This window comes from Lepeophtheirus salmonis, chromosome 1 (genome assembly GCF_016086655.4).
Source record: "Lepeophtheirus salmonis chromosome 1, UVic_Lsal_1.4, whole genome shotgun sequence".
Lineage (NCBI taxonomy): Eukaryota > Metazoa > Arthropoda > Copepoda > Siphonostomatoida > Caligidae > Lepeophtheirus > Lepeophtheirus salmonis.
The window spans coordinates 5,039,013-5,055,178 of NC_052131.2; the positions used below are offsets into that span (position 1 = coordinate 5,039,013).

General features: G+C 31.4%; 3 protein-coding genes across 5 annotated transcripts; 1 reads left to right on the forward strand and 2 right to left on the reverse strand.

Annotated features, from left to right (window-relative positions):
• Window positions 1–6,073: 6,073 nt before the first annotated feature.
• LOC121114667 (mortality factor 4-like protein 1) lies at window positions 6,074–8,239 on the reverse strand. Of its 2 annotated transcripts, XM_040708711.2 has the most exons (3): window positions 7,542–8,239; window positions 7,376–7,472; window positions 6,074–6,835 (listed from the first exon to the last, which is right to left on the reverse strand). In XM_040708711.2, exons 1-3 carry the CDS (start codon window positions 7,846–7,848, stop codon window positions 6,277–6,279), a joined length of 963 nt encoding a protein of 320 aa, XP_040564645.1. In that variant the 5' UTR covers window positions 7,849–8,239; the 3' UTR covers window positions 6,074–6,276. The 2 variants fall into 2 exon arrangements, with proteins under 2 accessions (XP_040564645.1, XP_040564639.1); XM_040708705.2 differs by having other exon boundaries at window positions 7,376–8,001.
• Window positions 8,240–8,454: 215 nt separating this feature from the next.
• LOC121114685 (protein YIPF6 homolog) lies at window positions 8,455–9,485 on the reverse strand. The gene is made up of 2 exons (XM_040708723.2): window positions 8,986–9,485; window positions 8,455–8,920 (listed from the first exon to the last, which is right to left on the reverse strand). Exons 1-2 carry the CDS (start codon window positions 9,428–9,430, stop codon window positions 8,637–8,639), a joined length of 729 nt encoding a protein of 242 aa, XP_040564657.1. The 5' UTR covers window positions 9,431–9,485; the 3' UTR covers window positions 8,455–8,636.
• A 512-nt stretch (window positions 9,486–9,997) lies between these two features.
• On the forward strand, window positions 9,998–16,050 carry Rab11 (RAS oncogene family member Rab11). 2 transcript variants are annotated; one of them, XR_005863316.2, is made up of 6 exons: window positions 9,998–10,979; window positions 11,047–11,168; window positions 11,925–11,998; window positions 12,068–12,342; window positions 12,549–13,270; window positions 15,633–16,050. XR_005863316.2 is itself a non-coding variant. In XM_040708739.2 (5 exons), exons 1-5 carry the CDS (start codon window positions 10,940–10,942, stop codon window positions 15,770–15,772), a joined length of 651 nt encoding a protein of 216 aa, XP_040564673.1. In that variant the 5' UTR covers window positions 9,998–10,939; the 3' UTR covers window positions 15,773–16,050. The 2 variants fall into 2 exon arrangements, 1 of the variants encoding a protein (XP_040564673.1); XM_040708739.2 differs by lacking the exon at window positions 12,549–13,270.
• The last annotated feature ends 116 nt before the right edge of the window (window positions 16,051–16,166 follow it).

Genomic DNA, 16,166 nt, shown 5'->3' on the forward strand with positions numbered 1-16,166 from the left:
CATTGTTAAAGATCCTGCAAAGAAAGTTTTATAGTTAGAATATTTTCCCTAATGGTTTTATATGACCTACAATTTTCATATCATATTGATCTACTTTTCACCTCCAGACACGCTGCAATATCTATTCCTTTCTTATCTGAGTTTATGATTTCCACAAGAACTACTTTCAAAATTTTGAGCTCCGATAACTCTGAGGGACTCGGAAGAGATCTTGTGCTGACAGAAATATATCTTCCATAAACATTGTATACCCCAGAGCTACTTGTCTCATTCCCAATCTGTGAAAGCTTCCAACCAGGTCCCCTCAAATGCTAACAAAGTCCTGATTGGATACAGTTACAAGAACACCTGTACACCATGATGAATTATTGATTAAGTAATAACCAAACAAATTAATTAACTATTGTGAAACACGTTTCCCTCGTACAACGTTTGTAATAAAACAAAGGTAGAATGAGGGCCTCTGTGTGTGGGGAAAACAGTAAGCTTGATTTTATGATACTTCAAGTTGTTTAAGTATTCCTTGGTAAACCTTAGTAATTTTTCCCGACTTGCTTTTTAAAATAAACAAGAATACTGTTTATTTTCCTTTCAGCTGTTTAAAAAAATATAGTAAAATATAATTTCGAGGTGTGACAGATTTCAATTTTTCTAAAAGCTCTCCATTTTTGCTAGGAAATTGATGACGAAAGCTTATTTATGCTCTTTAACATCCTTTCCAGGAACTTTTCCAATTCTACAAGATGGAACTACGCCTGTAGACGTCATCTATATTTTTTAATAAAAAATACTGTTATAAAATTAAGTATCAAGTGAATTTAGAAGATTGAGTAAAAAATAATAAACTCATCTTTTTAAAACTTTTCGGTCCATTTTAGGGACTTAAAAGATATCAAATCAAATATTGACATAATCAAACGTTGCTTGAAATCTTCCCTGCTCTTTTTTTTCTTCATTGAAATCAATTCAACATAAAATATTTTGGTCTCTAATCACCAAATAGGATTATTCAGAACTACAGGTGGGGTTTATTAGATGCATCTGTCATTCCTAATTTTACTCAAATTTTGGCAATTTTTTTTCGGGCTCAAGACATATGGTATTACCGTGTTAGGGCCCTTGTTTGTATCAGCTGCCTGTTAGGATGATTTTAGAGGAAAAAAATGAATTCTTGCAATAAAGAGGAGAACGTTCTACATTTAAAAGACACTAGTGTAAGGGAAAAATTATAGTTATAATTTATATTTATTTTTTTAAATACACCAAATATAGGCAAGAATGTGTACTTCAGAGAGATAAGTCGGTATCCTTATTATTTTTATTTTATTATATTATGAGCAAGCGAGAAGAAAGAGCACACGCAACAACCACTTTTACTTTTCTAATTTATAAACTTAGTTTCTCATTATAAAAATGACATGCTTAGTTATAAGTTATTACTAGAGTTGACAAGTTTGTTCTGGAAAAACTCCGTTTAAAAACTAATATAAATTTATCGCCTCCCACTCCTCGCACTCTTTTTTTCCTTACAAAAATGTCAACTCTATACTTATAAACAATGGTGTAAATCCTGTAAATTTTTTAGCTACCCCGTTTATTTTTTTTAGAATTGAACATTCTATCCTCAATAGATTCAAATATATTCAAAACCCTGATTGAACATTCATGTGTACTCATAAAAGACAGAGCATAACCCTGAGGATTTGGTGCAGAGTTATAATTATAAGTACTTTTGGGACTCAGAGAAGAATTGGGGATTGACATTGGAGTAATTCTAGCTAATTTTCTTGCGTATTTTCTTCTCTGATTCATCCCTTGTCACAGCTGATCTAATGAAACGTTATGAGCATTATTCGTTCTCTCCTTCTTAAACATTCTTCAAATTGTTAGGGTTACCATGTTGGTTTTTAATTTCTTTTTTAACATGCCCATTGTAAACAAGAATTTCATCACTACTTAAAATTTATGGAGTTGAGTAATTTGTTAATGAAAAACTACCTTTAAATATTAGACAAGAAAATGGTCGTTGCGTGTGCTCTTTCTTCATTTTTGTTCATTATTTAATAGTTCGTCGTGGTGTTAGCACTCTGCCCTATCTTAATGTTTATCGTTTAAAAATGTATAATTAATATATGATTTCAAATACTCAGAGCAAAGAATGCTAAAAATCCTCTCTAAATCACAATTTACAATAGGTATGTTCTCTTCTAAATTGTTTCCTCTGAATTTGCTAATCGTTGTACGCTGGATTTTTATCTAAAATATGTTTAATATGGTTATGAATGGGTCTAGCTTGATATCGACACTTAAATATTCAACACTAGTCAAACTTACAAGTAAAGCGGTAATTGGGTTGATATTATTATTCATTATTGATATTCTTCATAAATAAACTCATCATTTAAAATCTACGTAGCTTTAACGACCGATGATATTTCTCATTAAAGGTGGGCTCACTCATGGTTAATAGAAATACATATTTCTATTAACTTTGGGTTCAATGAAGTACTTACGTACAATTTAGCACGCATTTCTTCTTCCTTTTAATTATTATTATTGTCTTTATGTACTTTTTATTTTCGAAAATAATTTATGAAGTGAAGTGTAATAATAATTAAAAGGGAAAAATTATGCGTGCTTCATGAGTGCGTAGAACTTCAGTGAACCTAAATGACTCTAGAGAAAGAGCAGTCAAGTGAAAAATAAACAATTTAATCTAAAAACAATGAAGAATATGTTCCTAATGTAGTTGCTCTTATTCTTCTCTTTTCACAAGGGGGAGACTCATTCCTTCACCCCCCCTGTGGATACGTGCCTAGCTGGAGGAACATGTAGCAGCTTCTAATTTTAAGGCAATCAGAATTGAGAACTACAAACCCCTAGTGCTGGGAATTGTGATTCCTTTTAATGAACTGAATCACTTGAATTAGTTGACTAAAAAGATTCGTTCACCGATTCGGTTCTAAGATCCCCCCTACAAAAAAAATATTTCGCAACAATTCAAACAGATATTTAAGAAACCTGTATTGAATCAATATCTTAAAATTTTTAAAGATTTAAGTTGTAACGGAAAGATATAACGTGAATTGAATATCTTCAACTTGTCCTCTAGTTACCCCTCTACTAATTTAAGCCTTCATTTTTGTGGATAAATAATTCTTAATTAAGATCACCTAACCACACGTGGATATTACAAGAGGTCCTTGATGCTCAAGGAAGCGGCGAGGGAATTTAACCTGCCTTGGGGCCATGCACTTCACCTGCACAACCCGTACACCAGGGTGTATTTTAAGATATTACAATGATATCTTTTAGTGAATCAGTTCTTTTGAAGATTCGTTAGGTTAAAGATTCAGTTCTTTAGATGATTCGTTCTTTTAATGGTTCGTTCTTTCAGTGAATCTTCTTTTGTTTAAACAATTCAGTTTCCCTGTTGGGGACTGAGCAGTCGTTCGTGTGCGCGAATTAGAGTGCACTCAAATTATCAAGCTAATGAACTAACGTGCGATACTTGAATATATTCATATTTCATAATTACTTAACAGAAGAAATATATTCATTCAGTGTTCCCTGGATAAAGTGAGGTTCACTACAAGGTGACTACTTATATATCAAGGAAGTCTATAGCTAAGATTTCCTTTAATTGATTGATATACCTTGACTATGTGGATCAACAGTGACGTTATTAAATTTTCCTTCTTCTCTTGATAATGAAAAAAAAACAAAAGCTCAGAATTTCCTTGCTGCCTCACCTATATATGTAGTTGTTACGGGCAATGTGGGAAATCGGGCATTTTGAAAAATGCCCGTTAGAGGGGGCAATCTATAAAATTTCCAATATAGGGGTCAAGTTACTTTTATATTCATTGTCAGTAAAATAATTTTGGAAAATTGGATTTTTAAACGATTCATTGCAAGCAATTTGATCATTAAGGATTTGATAAGGATCCACTTTCATTGCAAGCAATTCGATAGTCGTGTGCATTTTCATTGAAATTTATACTGTATTCGGACAATCAAACTCATTTATGATCAAATTGTGGGTTATTACCCACCGCCACTGCTTCCTTGAGTATCAATATGACGCAAAAGAACGATATGATTGAAAACAAAGAAATTGCATTCTTTGTTTAATCATACATGTACTCCAAAGTGTTTTCACTCTTTCTACATTTTTTAAATATTTCTGGGACTGTAATAAAACATGGAAAAATCATTTTTGCATGTCTTTGTTCTTCAATACTTTGTACGTGCGCCAACCCCACCGTCTCTTCCCATGACCATCAAGGACCCTAGTTATTCTAAATTGCTCAATGGCTTAACTATTTTGCTATTATACTTAGAGGGCTCTGTTAAGGTATGTGAAATTTTTGTTGTGGTTAATGACCCTCTTGCAGCTTCTCCACAACCGAAAGGTTTAGTTGTTTTTAACTAATATAATATATACCAAACAGGTGAGCAATTTGAATGAACGTGATAAAATGTGGGCATATCAGGATTACTACAGCAACAAGTAATAAAAATGTACATTACAATCGTTTTATAATCCTAATAATATTCGAACTACACAGTTGTATATTTTATTATATTCTTCAAAACTTAAAAAAAAAAAAACTTATTTCAAAATAATCCTAAACATCTAATATAATAATTTCTAAAATCATCCTTCAGAAGATGGATTTTTTTATTATTAAATATTTTTTTTTTCATAAACATTTAACAATAACGGAATAAACTATTTGTTGCAACATTAATTGCTATTATGGCATTTGCTACTAAAGAGGTTGCCATTTTTTTTTTTTTTGCAAATGCACATATTTTTTGCACCGGGTGGAGTTTGTGCAATTGTACAGCTTAAATTTGTCAATTTCCTGACAAACTGATGCTCTGTCATGACTCTTCTTTTGGGAACTTCATTAAAACATCGGAATGACTCTTTGCATGGCTCAAATTGGCTTCTTATATAGAGTTGTTTAAAGATGCCATTTTTTGTGGCTAATTTATAATATCTTGTCTCTGTTACATTCATCACAACTGCCAAGACGTTGCGGGGATCTGTTTTTCCACGGTCCATGCTTGGAACTTTGACACACTGTCCTACCTCAGCCTCCTTTAACCGCCGTGAGGAGAGTTGCATCATTCGATTCGCTTGCTCTTTTGGCTTATTATTAGCTCATTTTCGTTGTTCTTGGTGGTCCTCAGGTGATTGGCAATGCGAGCACTTTATATTTGTCAAATCATCGTCATTTCCCCCAATGGCAACGCTGCATGGTGCTGAAGAGTGGTATTTATAGTCGCAGATGAAACACTTTTGTTGTCCAGTTACAAGCTGCTGACAGAATATACATTTATTGTCAATATCTGGTATTCTCTCTATGCCCTCCACTTTTGGCCTTTGCTTGTCTTCATTTCCACATATCTCCAACAGCTGTTCTTCTGTGGTCATATTGCACTCATTTGATAAATGCAATCCCTCAAGTCCGACCTCTATTGGATGGCCATACATTGCTTCGAATGGAGTTAGCCCAATACCAGAGTGAAAGCGGCGATTCTTTGCATATTGCACAAACCACAATCCGTCAGCCCACTTATTTGTCATATTGTCACGCTGCCACATCATAACAATGTCCTGGATGTCTCGATTGGCTCTCTCAACGGATCCCTGAGATGTGAGTGACAGGGCTTTCCATGCACAAGTTTGCAGTCTGGCCACATCGTAACCAGTTCTATAATTATTCTATTAGCAAACTCCCTACCATTGTCACTTTGTAATATCTGTGGTGCTCCCTTGTCACTAAAGATGTGAAGTAAATGATGAGCAACCTCCTCAGCGGTTTTAGTCTTCAGGGGACGCAGGCAGAAAAATTTAGTGAGGTGAATTGTATAAAAATACAATTTTCCAAAATTATTTTAAGTTGCTGGAAAATGAATCTTCTTCTATAGCAATATTTTTCTTTCCTTTCCAGTCGTTTTAGTATTCCATACTAGAATGCTTAAAATTTACAAGCCTTCCCCTTGTTCCCAAAAAATGAAATAATATTGAAAAAACAACAACATAAGGACCACATAGGAATCCTGTATAATAGATTTTAATAGACTTTACATGTTGGCTGATTTTTTATAAGTTATGTTTAGGAAACATAAATAATTATTTAAAAATGGTACAATTTTTGCACTCAAAACCACAACAGACTCGCTATCTTTTTTTATATTTTCATATATAAAATTTATAGTAGATATTATTACAAATAATGTTTTAATACATTTGACAAAGCATTAGACGGAATGCTTGATATATTCATCTCCGGCGTCTTTGTAGTTTTTAGAGGTAAACAATTTGTTCATATTATCCTCAAGATACTTGAGGAAGTCCCCAATAATACTTTCTATAAGAGATACATCCGAATCAACTTCTATCTTTGTCAGATTAAGAACCGTGTCAATCTTTGAAAGAAGTCTTAGAAGATGTGCTGTTCCGTAAATATCCGTATAAGACTCTTGACTCCCAATTCGGAGTTCTTTATACTGTTTACATTCGACTTTATAAAGTAATTCCTTCCCAATGAGTCGGTTAAACGTATCAAGAATTCCTTTCATTACTTCTGTCACTATATAATAGTTCCGTCCTTGATAAACGTTTTTATTCTCAAGATAGTCTTTAATTAAAGTTGCAATGGAGTATTTGGCAGGAAGGGAAAATAGATTCTTTTTAACAGTAATTAGATCCCAATCGTTTACCAGTACATAGCGTAACTCTTCAGGAATAGAAATTTTGAATCTGATTAATCTGGAGCCAGTAGAAGAGGAAGTGGATGAGGTCGAAGTAGTTCGTGGGCTGATGTTTTAAAAGATTAATTAATAAGAGAAAAGTATTCATTTATCTCTTAATGCAATAGTCTTTTAGATATGTGAGGAACAACCATAACCGAAAAACTTCATTAAAAAATGAATATTACTGAAATCCAAAACTTAGTTTTATCTGATTGGATTTAAAATTTAAAAAAATCAAAAGAACACAAGGAATATAAATAAGACTAGACGTTACATTATCTAATGTGTTAAATGTAACAATAATTACATTCCTTCATTCTTATTAATTATTGTGATATATTCATGATTAATAAATAACCCTAATAATCAGAGTACAGAAAGTTAACCAAAAAATGAACCTAATAATGATTAAAGAACATAAACAGAAGTAGATTTTGAATCCGTAGAAATTTGAGGAGGTACATTACTTCTTTTATGTTTGTTTCCTCACATAATATAGGCATTTTTACTTATTAGATTACAAAAGTTAATTATAAAGAAAGAAAAGGGTTGCCTAAGATTAAATTCTAAATTTAAGAGATAAATGAGGAGAGAAGGATCATGCCTATTGGCAACATCATCATCCATTCGCTTCTTTTTACTAGAAACGGGGGTCGCCTCCTCTTTCTTAATAAAAGAAGCACCGGATGTCCCTGATGTATCTGTAATATAACATAAAAGAAATAGAGTAGTAAGTTTTCCGTCCTGGATTTCGCAAAATATAATTTCACCTGGAGTTGAGGCTCGACTACTAGGAGTCTTTTTATTGCTACTCGATTTGGAGGATTTTGACTTTTTTGATTCCTTTGTGGCGGCAAGATGTTGCTCCAGAAGTCTTTTTTGCATTTCCCTAGACTCAGGGTTAATTTTTAGCATGCGTCCCTCCGTGACCCATTCGTCCCAATTTTTGTTCCATCCCTGATAATGAACATAGTAGGAATATCCACCGGATCCTTCCTTTCTAGTCTTTACACACTTGGCCTCGTATAAGAGTGGCCCATGATAGCACAACAACTTTTCGTTTTCCGAGAATTTCATTTTAGAGACGAGAATACGTTAAATGAACCCAAAGAGGATGACGACGAGTCAAAACTTAAAAGAACCTAGTCGACAGAACTCAAAAGTGAATTGAGAACTGTGAAAAGCCAAGGGAACCCCACAACAACTCAAGGCTCAAATGCACCGCCAATTGAGTTTATCATGACGTCATCTCTAAATAGTAAATAAACATTACATTTAACGACAAAAATGACGAAGCAAAATACGCAAAACTTAATATAAAAGCCAGTGGCTTCATTATTAGTATTATAATCTCAATGTGTATGTAGTAATAATATATTTTATATAGTATAATTAGTTAATTTTAAGCCATATAATGACCTCTTCTACAACTTTATATTGGACATCACTAGAATCCAGACACGCAACCTATATACTTCGTAAATAAAATATAAATTTGACATCTGTTTTGTAGCTCCTTATTCATTATCATTATCCACCTGCACCATATACTTTTATCACTCAAAGATAATAGTACTAGGGAATTGATTAAGTGATATGAAAGAGTTACTATTGATTTACTTTGTATATTAATAATTTGACATGTAAATAAAATAATATAGAACACCTAGCAAAAGACTTGACTTCATTTCTTTACAAACATTTTATTATTACAATAAGCAAAGTTATTTAACAAAAAAAAAAATCCTAATAATACGGATTTGACCAAAACATAAAAATCTAGAACAAATAGAAAAATAATTAACAATTAAAAATCGCCCAATTTAATAGATATATTTAGGTAAACAATATGTACTCTAATTGTGTTAACTCGAAGAGTCTGAAATGACCATCCATGAAATGATGAGATAAAATAGAAAGATGGGATAGAGAGCAAGTCCTTTACGTTTGGCTGGAGCTGAATCTCCTAAGAAAATGGAGGAAGCATAGAAACTCCAAACAAATCCAAAAGCTACTAGAGGGATTCGAAAGTAGAGACGGATCCCTATGCTGATTATTAAGGATATACTCTTTGAAATAAGGAGTGCACTCGAGAGAGGAAGCAAGCAGTATCCAAGAACGCAAAGGCTTTGCCAAAGAGAAATTTTTCCTATGGAGAAATAAAAAAGATAATTCATTTTGAATTTAAAAGTCTCCAATCTCTAAAAATCCAACCTTTTAAAAGCTTTGTGTTAAAGGTAACCAAAAAGGATCCACTCCAAACAAGGAGAAAGACCCTTGCAAACTCTGTGCCATGATGATGTGTTCGTAAAAGAGAGGCCATAAGTGTGCACAAAATCAAGGGACCCCACAAATCCCAGTCCCGCAATAAATTCTTTTTCGTTTCTTCACCCCGGGGATACAAAACATAGCGAAATTTAAGTGCAACAGCATTGATATCTTTCATAAGTGTAACTCGAACTGGTTCGTCCAAGGTATCGAATCGCATTCCTTCATATGATTGACTTGTTGTGATTTTCCCACTCAGAACAACATCCTCTTCACGACGAGTCTCATCTTGATAAATTTCAAGGGAGGCAGGAGTTGATGAATCCATTTCTGGTTCTATTTGAATAAGACTATCTGTCTTCTCACGAGAGTCTGGGATGGGAGAAGTCATTAGTTAGTACTTAAATTAATTTTACGTATTCAGCTTACATAGAAATTACAAGTTGTAGATGACGTTTCACTATTTGAATCACGCAATCTCTTAAAAGTCCTTATTTTTAAAAGTGTTGATTACCAAATTAGAAATTGCAACACATTCAATATACAACAACTCATAACTTTATAACCTCCCTCATCAATGTTCACGTCCTGACACATTGGGAGAATATTCATGACGAGTGTCGATTACTAATATCTGTATCTTCTTGTCATTCATGAGACTAAGGTATAAACAATCATTACTATTACTATTGTATTTTTGATGTTTATTATGATGAGAAGATAATTTTTGTAATGATGTCCATTCTTTAATTCCGTACATATTAATTTGAAATGACAAATGATATTTTATTATATTTCTGTTGAATGAAAAACTAAAACAATTTCTCATAATATTATCCTTGCTCTTTCTCTATAAGAATTAAAGCCTATCAATTATCAAATAACAGATTTAAGGAGAATATTATTATTCAACATTAATGATGATGTGTCACTTTCTCATATTTTTATCTTATTACAGGAAATTAGTGCGCTAGAATTCATAAATAAATATGCAATAATATTGTAACGATACGATATAAATATTCAATTCGATCCCTATGAAGTAATTAATATAAAATAATTATCAAAAATTAGGAGCCGAAATGAATCGTGCCGGCGTATCCAATCGACAATCGCATATGTCCCACAAATTGAGAAAAAATATTGTCAGCTGTAACAAGTGATTCTATGACTATAATTTAGAAATAAGTGTAAAATGTACATCCATGAACCTATTGGCCATTAGTATTACTGATGGCGTATCGGCTATCAGTCACTGAAGGATCTAGGGGAGAGCTTCATTTCTATTTATCAATTTGGAGTCCGTAACACTGTAAGTGTAGTGTTTAAACTCGCATACATAAGTCAGCACGTACGTAACTTATATAGTTACTATAAGGTTAATAGTGTGGATCCGAAAATGAATGAAAAAAAAATGATAAAATATTTATGTAGGAGAATATGATGAGGTCATGACAGAGCTAAAAGATAAGAACTTGGTCACCCGAGTGAAAGCTTCTTATGAAATGGCAGAGGGATCGTTGATGGGCGAGGGCTGATGGGCGATGTGAGATGAGAGGAAGAGGAGGAGGCGCTAAAGTAATTCCAGGCAGGGCCACTTCTTTTCTTCTTTTCGTTTTGTGACTTAGAAGAAAAAAATCCTCGACTGACTTGCCCCTCTTCTTAGATATCAATGCATATGAATAAGAACATTTAATACCTACATTGTGATCTTTTTACTCCCCCCTTTTTTGAATAATCACGTCTTGAACTAAGGGAAAGAGATTCTGAGACGACGATTTTTGCCATTTCTCTCTCCGAAAGATTAGTAATACATTTCATATTCCTGAACCTGCCTGGAATATTGGAATAATCTCTGAATATCCATCAAATCCTCCAATAATCAAATTCACGGATCAACATGGGGAATCGGGATGAAGAGTATGACTATCTTTTTAAGGGTAAGGATTTGCTTCCCTTCTTCGATCCTCCCATCCCGACTATAATCAAAACATTCTTCTTTTACAGTCGTTCTTATTGGTGACTCCGGTGTCGGAAAAAGTAATTTACTCTCACGGTTTACACGTAACGAATTCAATTTGGAGAGCAAATCCACCATAGGTGTTGAATTTGCTACCAGGAGTATACAGGTACTGACCATCCTGTCCATGACCTATCTATCTACTTCTAACGTCTTTTCCACCCAACATTTATTTTGAAAAAATCTTAATTTCTTTACTTTTCCATCAAGTATTGGGTGTTAACTAAATTTCCTTTATTTCCATTCCTCCATTTTTTTTAATATTTATTCTTTTAATTTTTATTAATTTTGCTTTACAATTAGTAATTTTCAAGTTTTTGTTTAATCACTCTTAAGATCACTTTTAAATATGCGTATAAACAAATTTATATTTCAATTCAGTTCATTCAAAAATGAATCAATTTATTAGATGAATGAATTAACATATATATGAAGTGAACCTACTTCAAAATATAGAATGGGGTTATCACATTTATTTTTATAAATCGGTACTATAATTTTTTAGTGCTTCTACTTTGTACATATACAGTTGGGGAAAAAATAGTATCTATATTTTGATGTAAACAGAAGATTTTTTTTTTTTTCAACTAAGTTCCATGAAAATTGAATAACTATTGCAATATTAGTAAGAATTATATCAATAAGTATTTGAAAGTAAATAGGAAAAATAACTTTTTAATGTGTGGAATTTGTTAAATCTGGAATTAGGATTTCTTCAAAGGGGTACAGTGGTTTTTTGTTTTTTCTTTGCTTTACTGTTTGTTGTTTATATTAATTGCGTCATTTTTAAAAATATATGATATATTACCTCAATTCTATTAATACTTTGAAATATGTAAAGAGATACCTTTTTTTGAATTTTTAGGTTGATGGAAAAACTGTCAAAGCTCAGATTTGGGACACTGCTGGTCAGGAAAGATACCGTGCTATTACATCTGCGTAAAATAATTTGACTTTTCTAAGCGTTGGCGTAATCTATTTTTTATTCATTAATTATTCAAAAAATAGGTACTATCGAGGTGCAGTCGGAGCTTTACTTGTGTATGATATTGCTAAACATTTAACGTACGAAAACGTGGATAGGTGGTTGAGAGAATTAAGAGATCACGCGGATTCTAATATTGTGATCATGTTGGTGGGAAATAAATGTGATCTGCGTCATTTGAGAGCCGTTCCCACAGATGAAGCTAAACATTTTGCTGAACAAAATAATCTTTCCTTTATTGAAACTTCGGCTTTGGATTCTACAAATGTCGAAACTGCTTTTCATAACATTCTCACAGGTATTATGAGTTTCTACTTTCTTTATTAATGTTATACTAGTTAATGCTATTGTTGGGAACATTGTTTGGGATATTATGAAGTTAACGATATTAAAAATATTTCATTTGTGAATTCAAACTTACTTGGGTTAACTTTGACAAGGAATTCATGTTTTCAATTGATTAATTGATTTTTTTTGTATTATTTCTATTTTTAAAATGATTAGAAATATATCGAATCGTGAGTCAAAGACAACTTCGTGAACCGGCCGAGGATGAGGTTACAATCCGACCTAATAATGTAGAAACAATTAACGTTAAACCAACAGTTAGCACCGAAAATGTCAGGCGACAATGTTGCAATTCTTAAAAAATTAAAAGAATAGAAAATACAATATCTCTTAATTATAATTTATTCCTATATTGTATAAACTTCATATTCCTTTAGAAAAAAACTGCTGTTAATTTGTTTTAAAAAAAGAAAAAGAAAAAAATACAGTATAGTACTACTTAGGTCAACTCATTTTGTTTATCAACATACATGTGTACATAAACTCTGCTGCTCCAAATCAATTGAAGGCAAATCCATTTAGTGTCTCAGTCAACACTTTTTTCTTATTATGCACATATCTCTGTATCACTACATAGGACTACATACTACTTAACTATAACATGGGTCAGATGAGTGTAATTAAATAAGATTTAATCCTTCTTTTTTGAGGCATAAACAATTAACTAATTAGCTATGTGTGAGAACACTATAGTGCATCATAAGAATAAGCATAATTCGTTATCAGTGTACATACTCTTGTATACGTATTAAAATTATGATTAATTATGTTTGTTGATGATCTACATTATAATTAGTCGATGTACCTTAAATCCGTCATGACTGGTTCTATTCCCCAAGCATTGTGATTGCACCGAAAAGACCGGTTGCATTTAAAAGGTGATTGTTATATATTTTGGTTTGCTTGCTTTTTAATACGTAATGTCGAATATATACTACGGATATATTTATTTATTTTGATTTTTGGGTCACCAATACGTATGGCGACTATTGACATTTGCCATAGTTGTGACCATTTCCTCAGTGTATTATTAGTGGTTCTCAAAATGTTTAAACTTTATAAATTAACTCTTTCCTCTCATTTATCTTGATTTTGCTTCCAAAGCCCGCCACCCATATCCTTCAAAAGTAACAATTTTTACTTTATTACGGAGCTGTCTATGGCTTCCTTTGACCACATTTTAAGAACCATGTTCCTCTTAAATACATAATATTATTATTTTTTATATGTGTGGTGGGTGTACACTGTTGAATGAACCTGATGATTCATGAGAGTGTGAATATAAGACGACGCCTCTCTCCAGTAGTTGTTCTATGGTTATTTGTTATTATTCAGCGTATATATGATATGATCTATATAAACTAGAAACAATGTAACTTTGATACAAAAGTTGTTTTTTTAGTTCGTAAAATAGCTTTTTTTTTAAATATAAAATACTACTAATAAAAGAGCCAAGCTTGTTAGACTCAAAATAACCAGAGACAAGGTATATCAGAGACTCTGTTTTCATGAATAAAAGATTGAAAAGGACGTCAAATTTCTTCACATAATAAGTATAAATCTTAAAAATATAAGAGGACTAAATATATCGGACACTCAACCTATGGGTGAAGATATTTTTTATTACTATTGGTTAGATAGAGTTGCATCGAATAGATACAAGTAAACATGTTAGCAATACAATTAATCCATATTTTCTTTGAAATTGAAGACAATATATATATTAAATGTATATCTCTTTATCTAGGAACAATTGATTGTCTAGTCTACGCACATTGACTTCAATAGATAAACATATTCTCAAGCGCGTTGTCCACTGAGCTACCTCGTTCCATAAGATAAATTAAATTTATCTTCCTTACGTCAAGTCTAACTGATGTAAAAAAAAAAAAAAATGATGACTTATATACCTTGTCTCAAAGTATCTTGGCTAAACATCAGTATAATAATCATTCCATTATTCTTTTGACCTACTTATATCGAAATGTACATTTTTTAAGTTAATTAAAGGAAGAATTAAGATTTGTGTTATTAGTACTACAACATTAAACTGATCTAAGGATTATTTATACTTGTTAAATGCATAATTTTGGACAAATTAAAAAAAGTCCATAAGTATGAAATCCCAATAATAATTTAAAAAAAAGAGCATCTAATAATGTGAATTTCTCATTGATTTTATTCATAACATATATGGTAGTAAAAAAACAACGTAGTTAGGATTTTGGAGTGAACATTCCTAAAAAAAAAAAAAAAAAAAAAAAAAAAAAAAAAATGAATGAACTAATTATTGTGAAATTCGATTTTAATGAAGCATCAGTTAATTTTATATGGAAGAACTTCATTGTAGACCATTGCTTTCAATATTTTAAATTCAAAATGAGTTATTATTATTTTAAAGAAGGTAAATTATTAATTAATTGATTTTTATTTTGTTTTTAAATTAATATTCATATATTTAAGTTTTTGTTGTAGTACCACATACATTTTATGCAAATGTCTTTTAAAACTCTCTAGTCCCTTGCATCTTGCCGATTTTAGATTTTTCATACGTAGTACTAAATAATCTTGAGAACGATGATAAAAAAGGACAATTATTACATTTAGTATCTCATAATATACCTACTTAATTTTTAGTTTAATATTAATTTTCCCTCTACTCTTTTTGAAGTGTATCAACAGGGGGCGTCCGCAGGGGGTGGGCTGTGGCCCTCTTCCCCCATTAAGAAATTTTTGTTTTTTACAAGAAAAATTAATATTTGAATATTTTTTCCAAAACATTTAGTTTTCGGTGAATAGCTATGGATAATTAAATTTAATATTTGAAATTTAAAAAAAAATTATAAACTGTAGATTTTTGTTATATTAATATTTTGAAAACTTTTTTTTAAAAATAATATAATTTTTCAGATTTTTTTTCCAAAAAATTCCAAAAACCAAGCCAAAAAATATATATAATCCTGCAGTCGCCCCTCATCAACTTTTTTAACAATGTATACGCGTATAATTTATAACGTTACAAAATTTGCATGCCTTTCATTTTATTTCAAGATGAAAGTCAATTATGATTTATTGAACTTCATGTTGTTTCTGATTTACTAATAATAGTTATTATTATTCCATTGCAATTAATCTATGTTATAATTTTATTAATCTTTTTGTTAGTTTTTTATTAATTAGTTTTTAAGGATGATGGTTTTCCATTTATATTTTAATGATTAATTGTTTTTCGTTTTTCAGAAATATATCGGATTGTTTCGCAAAAAAGTCTTCCTGATTCGGGTAATTCTGGAGCAGGGCCTGATGATGGATCCACCATTGATATTGGTAGTACCGTCACAGAGAATTCTGGGAATAAGAAACCCTGTTGTAATAATTAATTTTGCTCTATCAATTTTTAAAAAAAATATTTATTTAACACAACGTCCATTAAGTTAAAAAACCCGGACAAAAAAATAAGGACAAGAGATATAATTGTGGTTATTATCATTTAATGAATAATTTACAGCAGTAACTAAAGCATTAAAAAATTAATTAATAAATATAATTTTTTTATGAGTTAGAAAAATATATTTATCACTATAAAACTTCTTGTTACTACTTGTATTCTTTTAATTTTTTTCTTCCTGTATTAATACCAATAAACACTAGGATATAATTATGTCTTTTATAGAACTTCCTATTTTTTTTCTCTCTTACATATACGAGTAATTAATGCAATTTCTCTTCATAACTGTACATTAAGTAATACGTATATATGGGGTGCGTTAACTG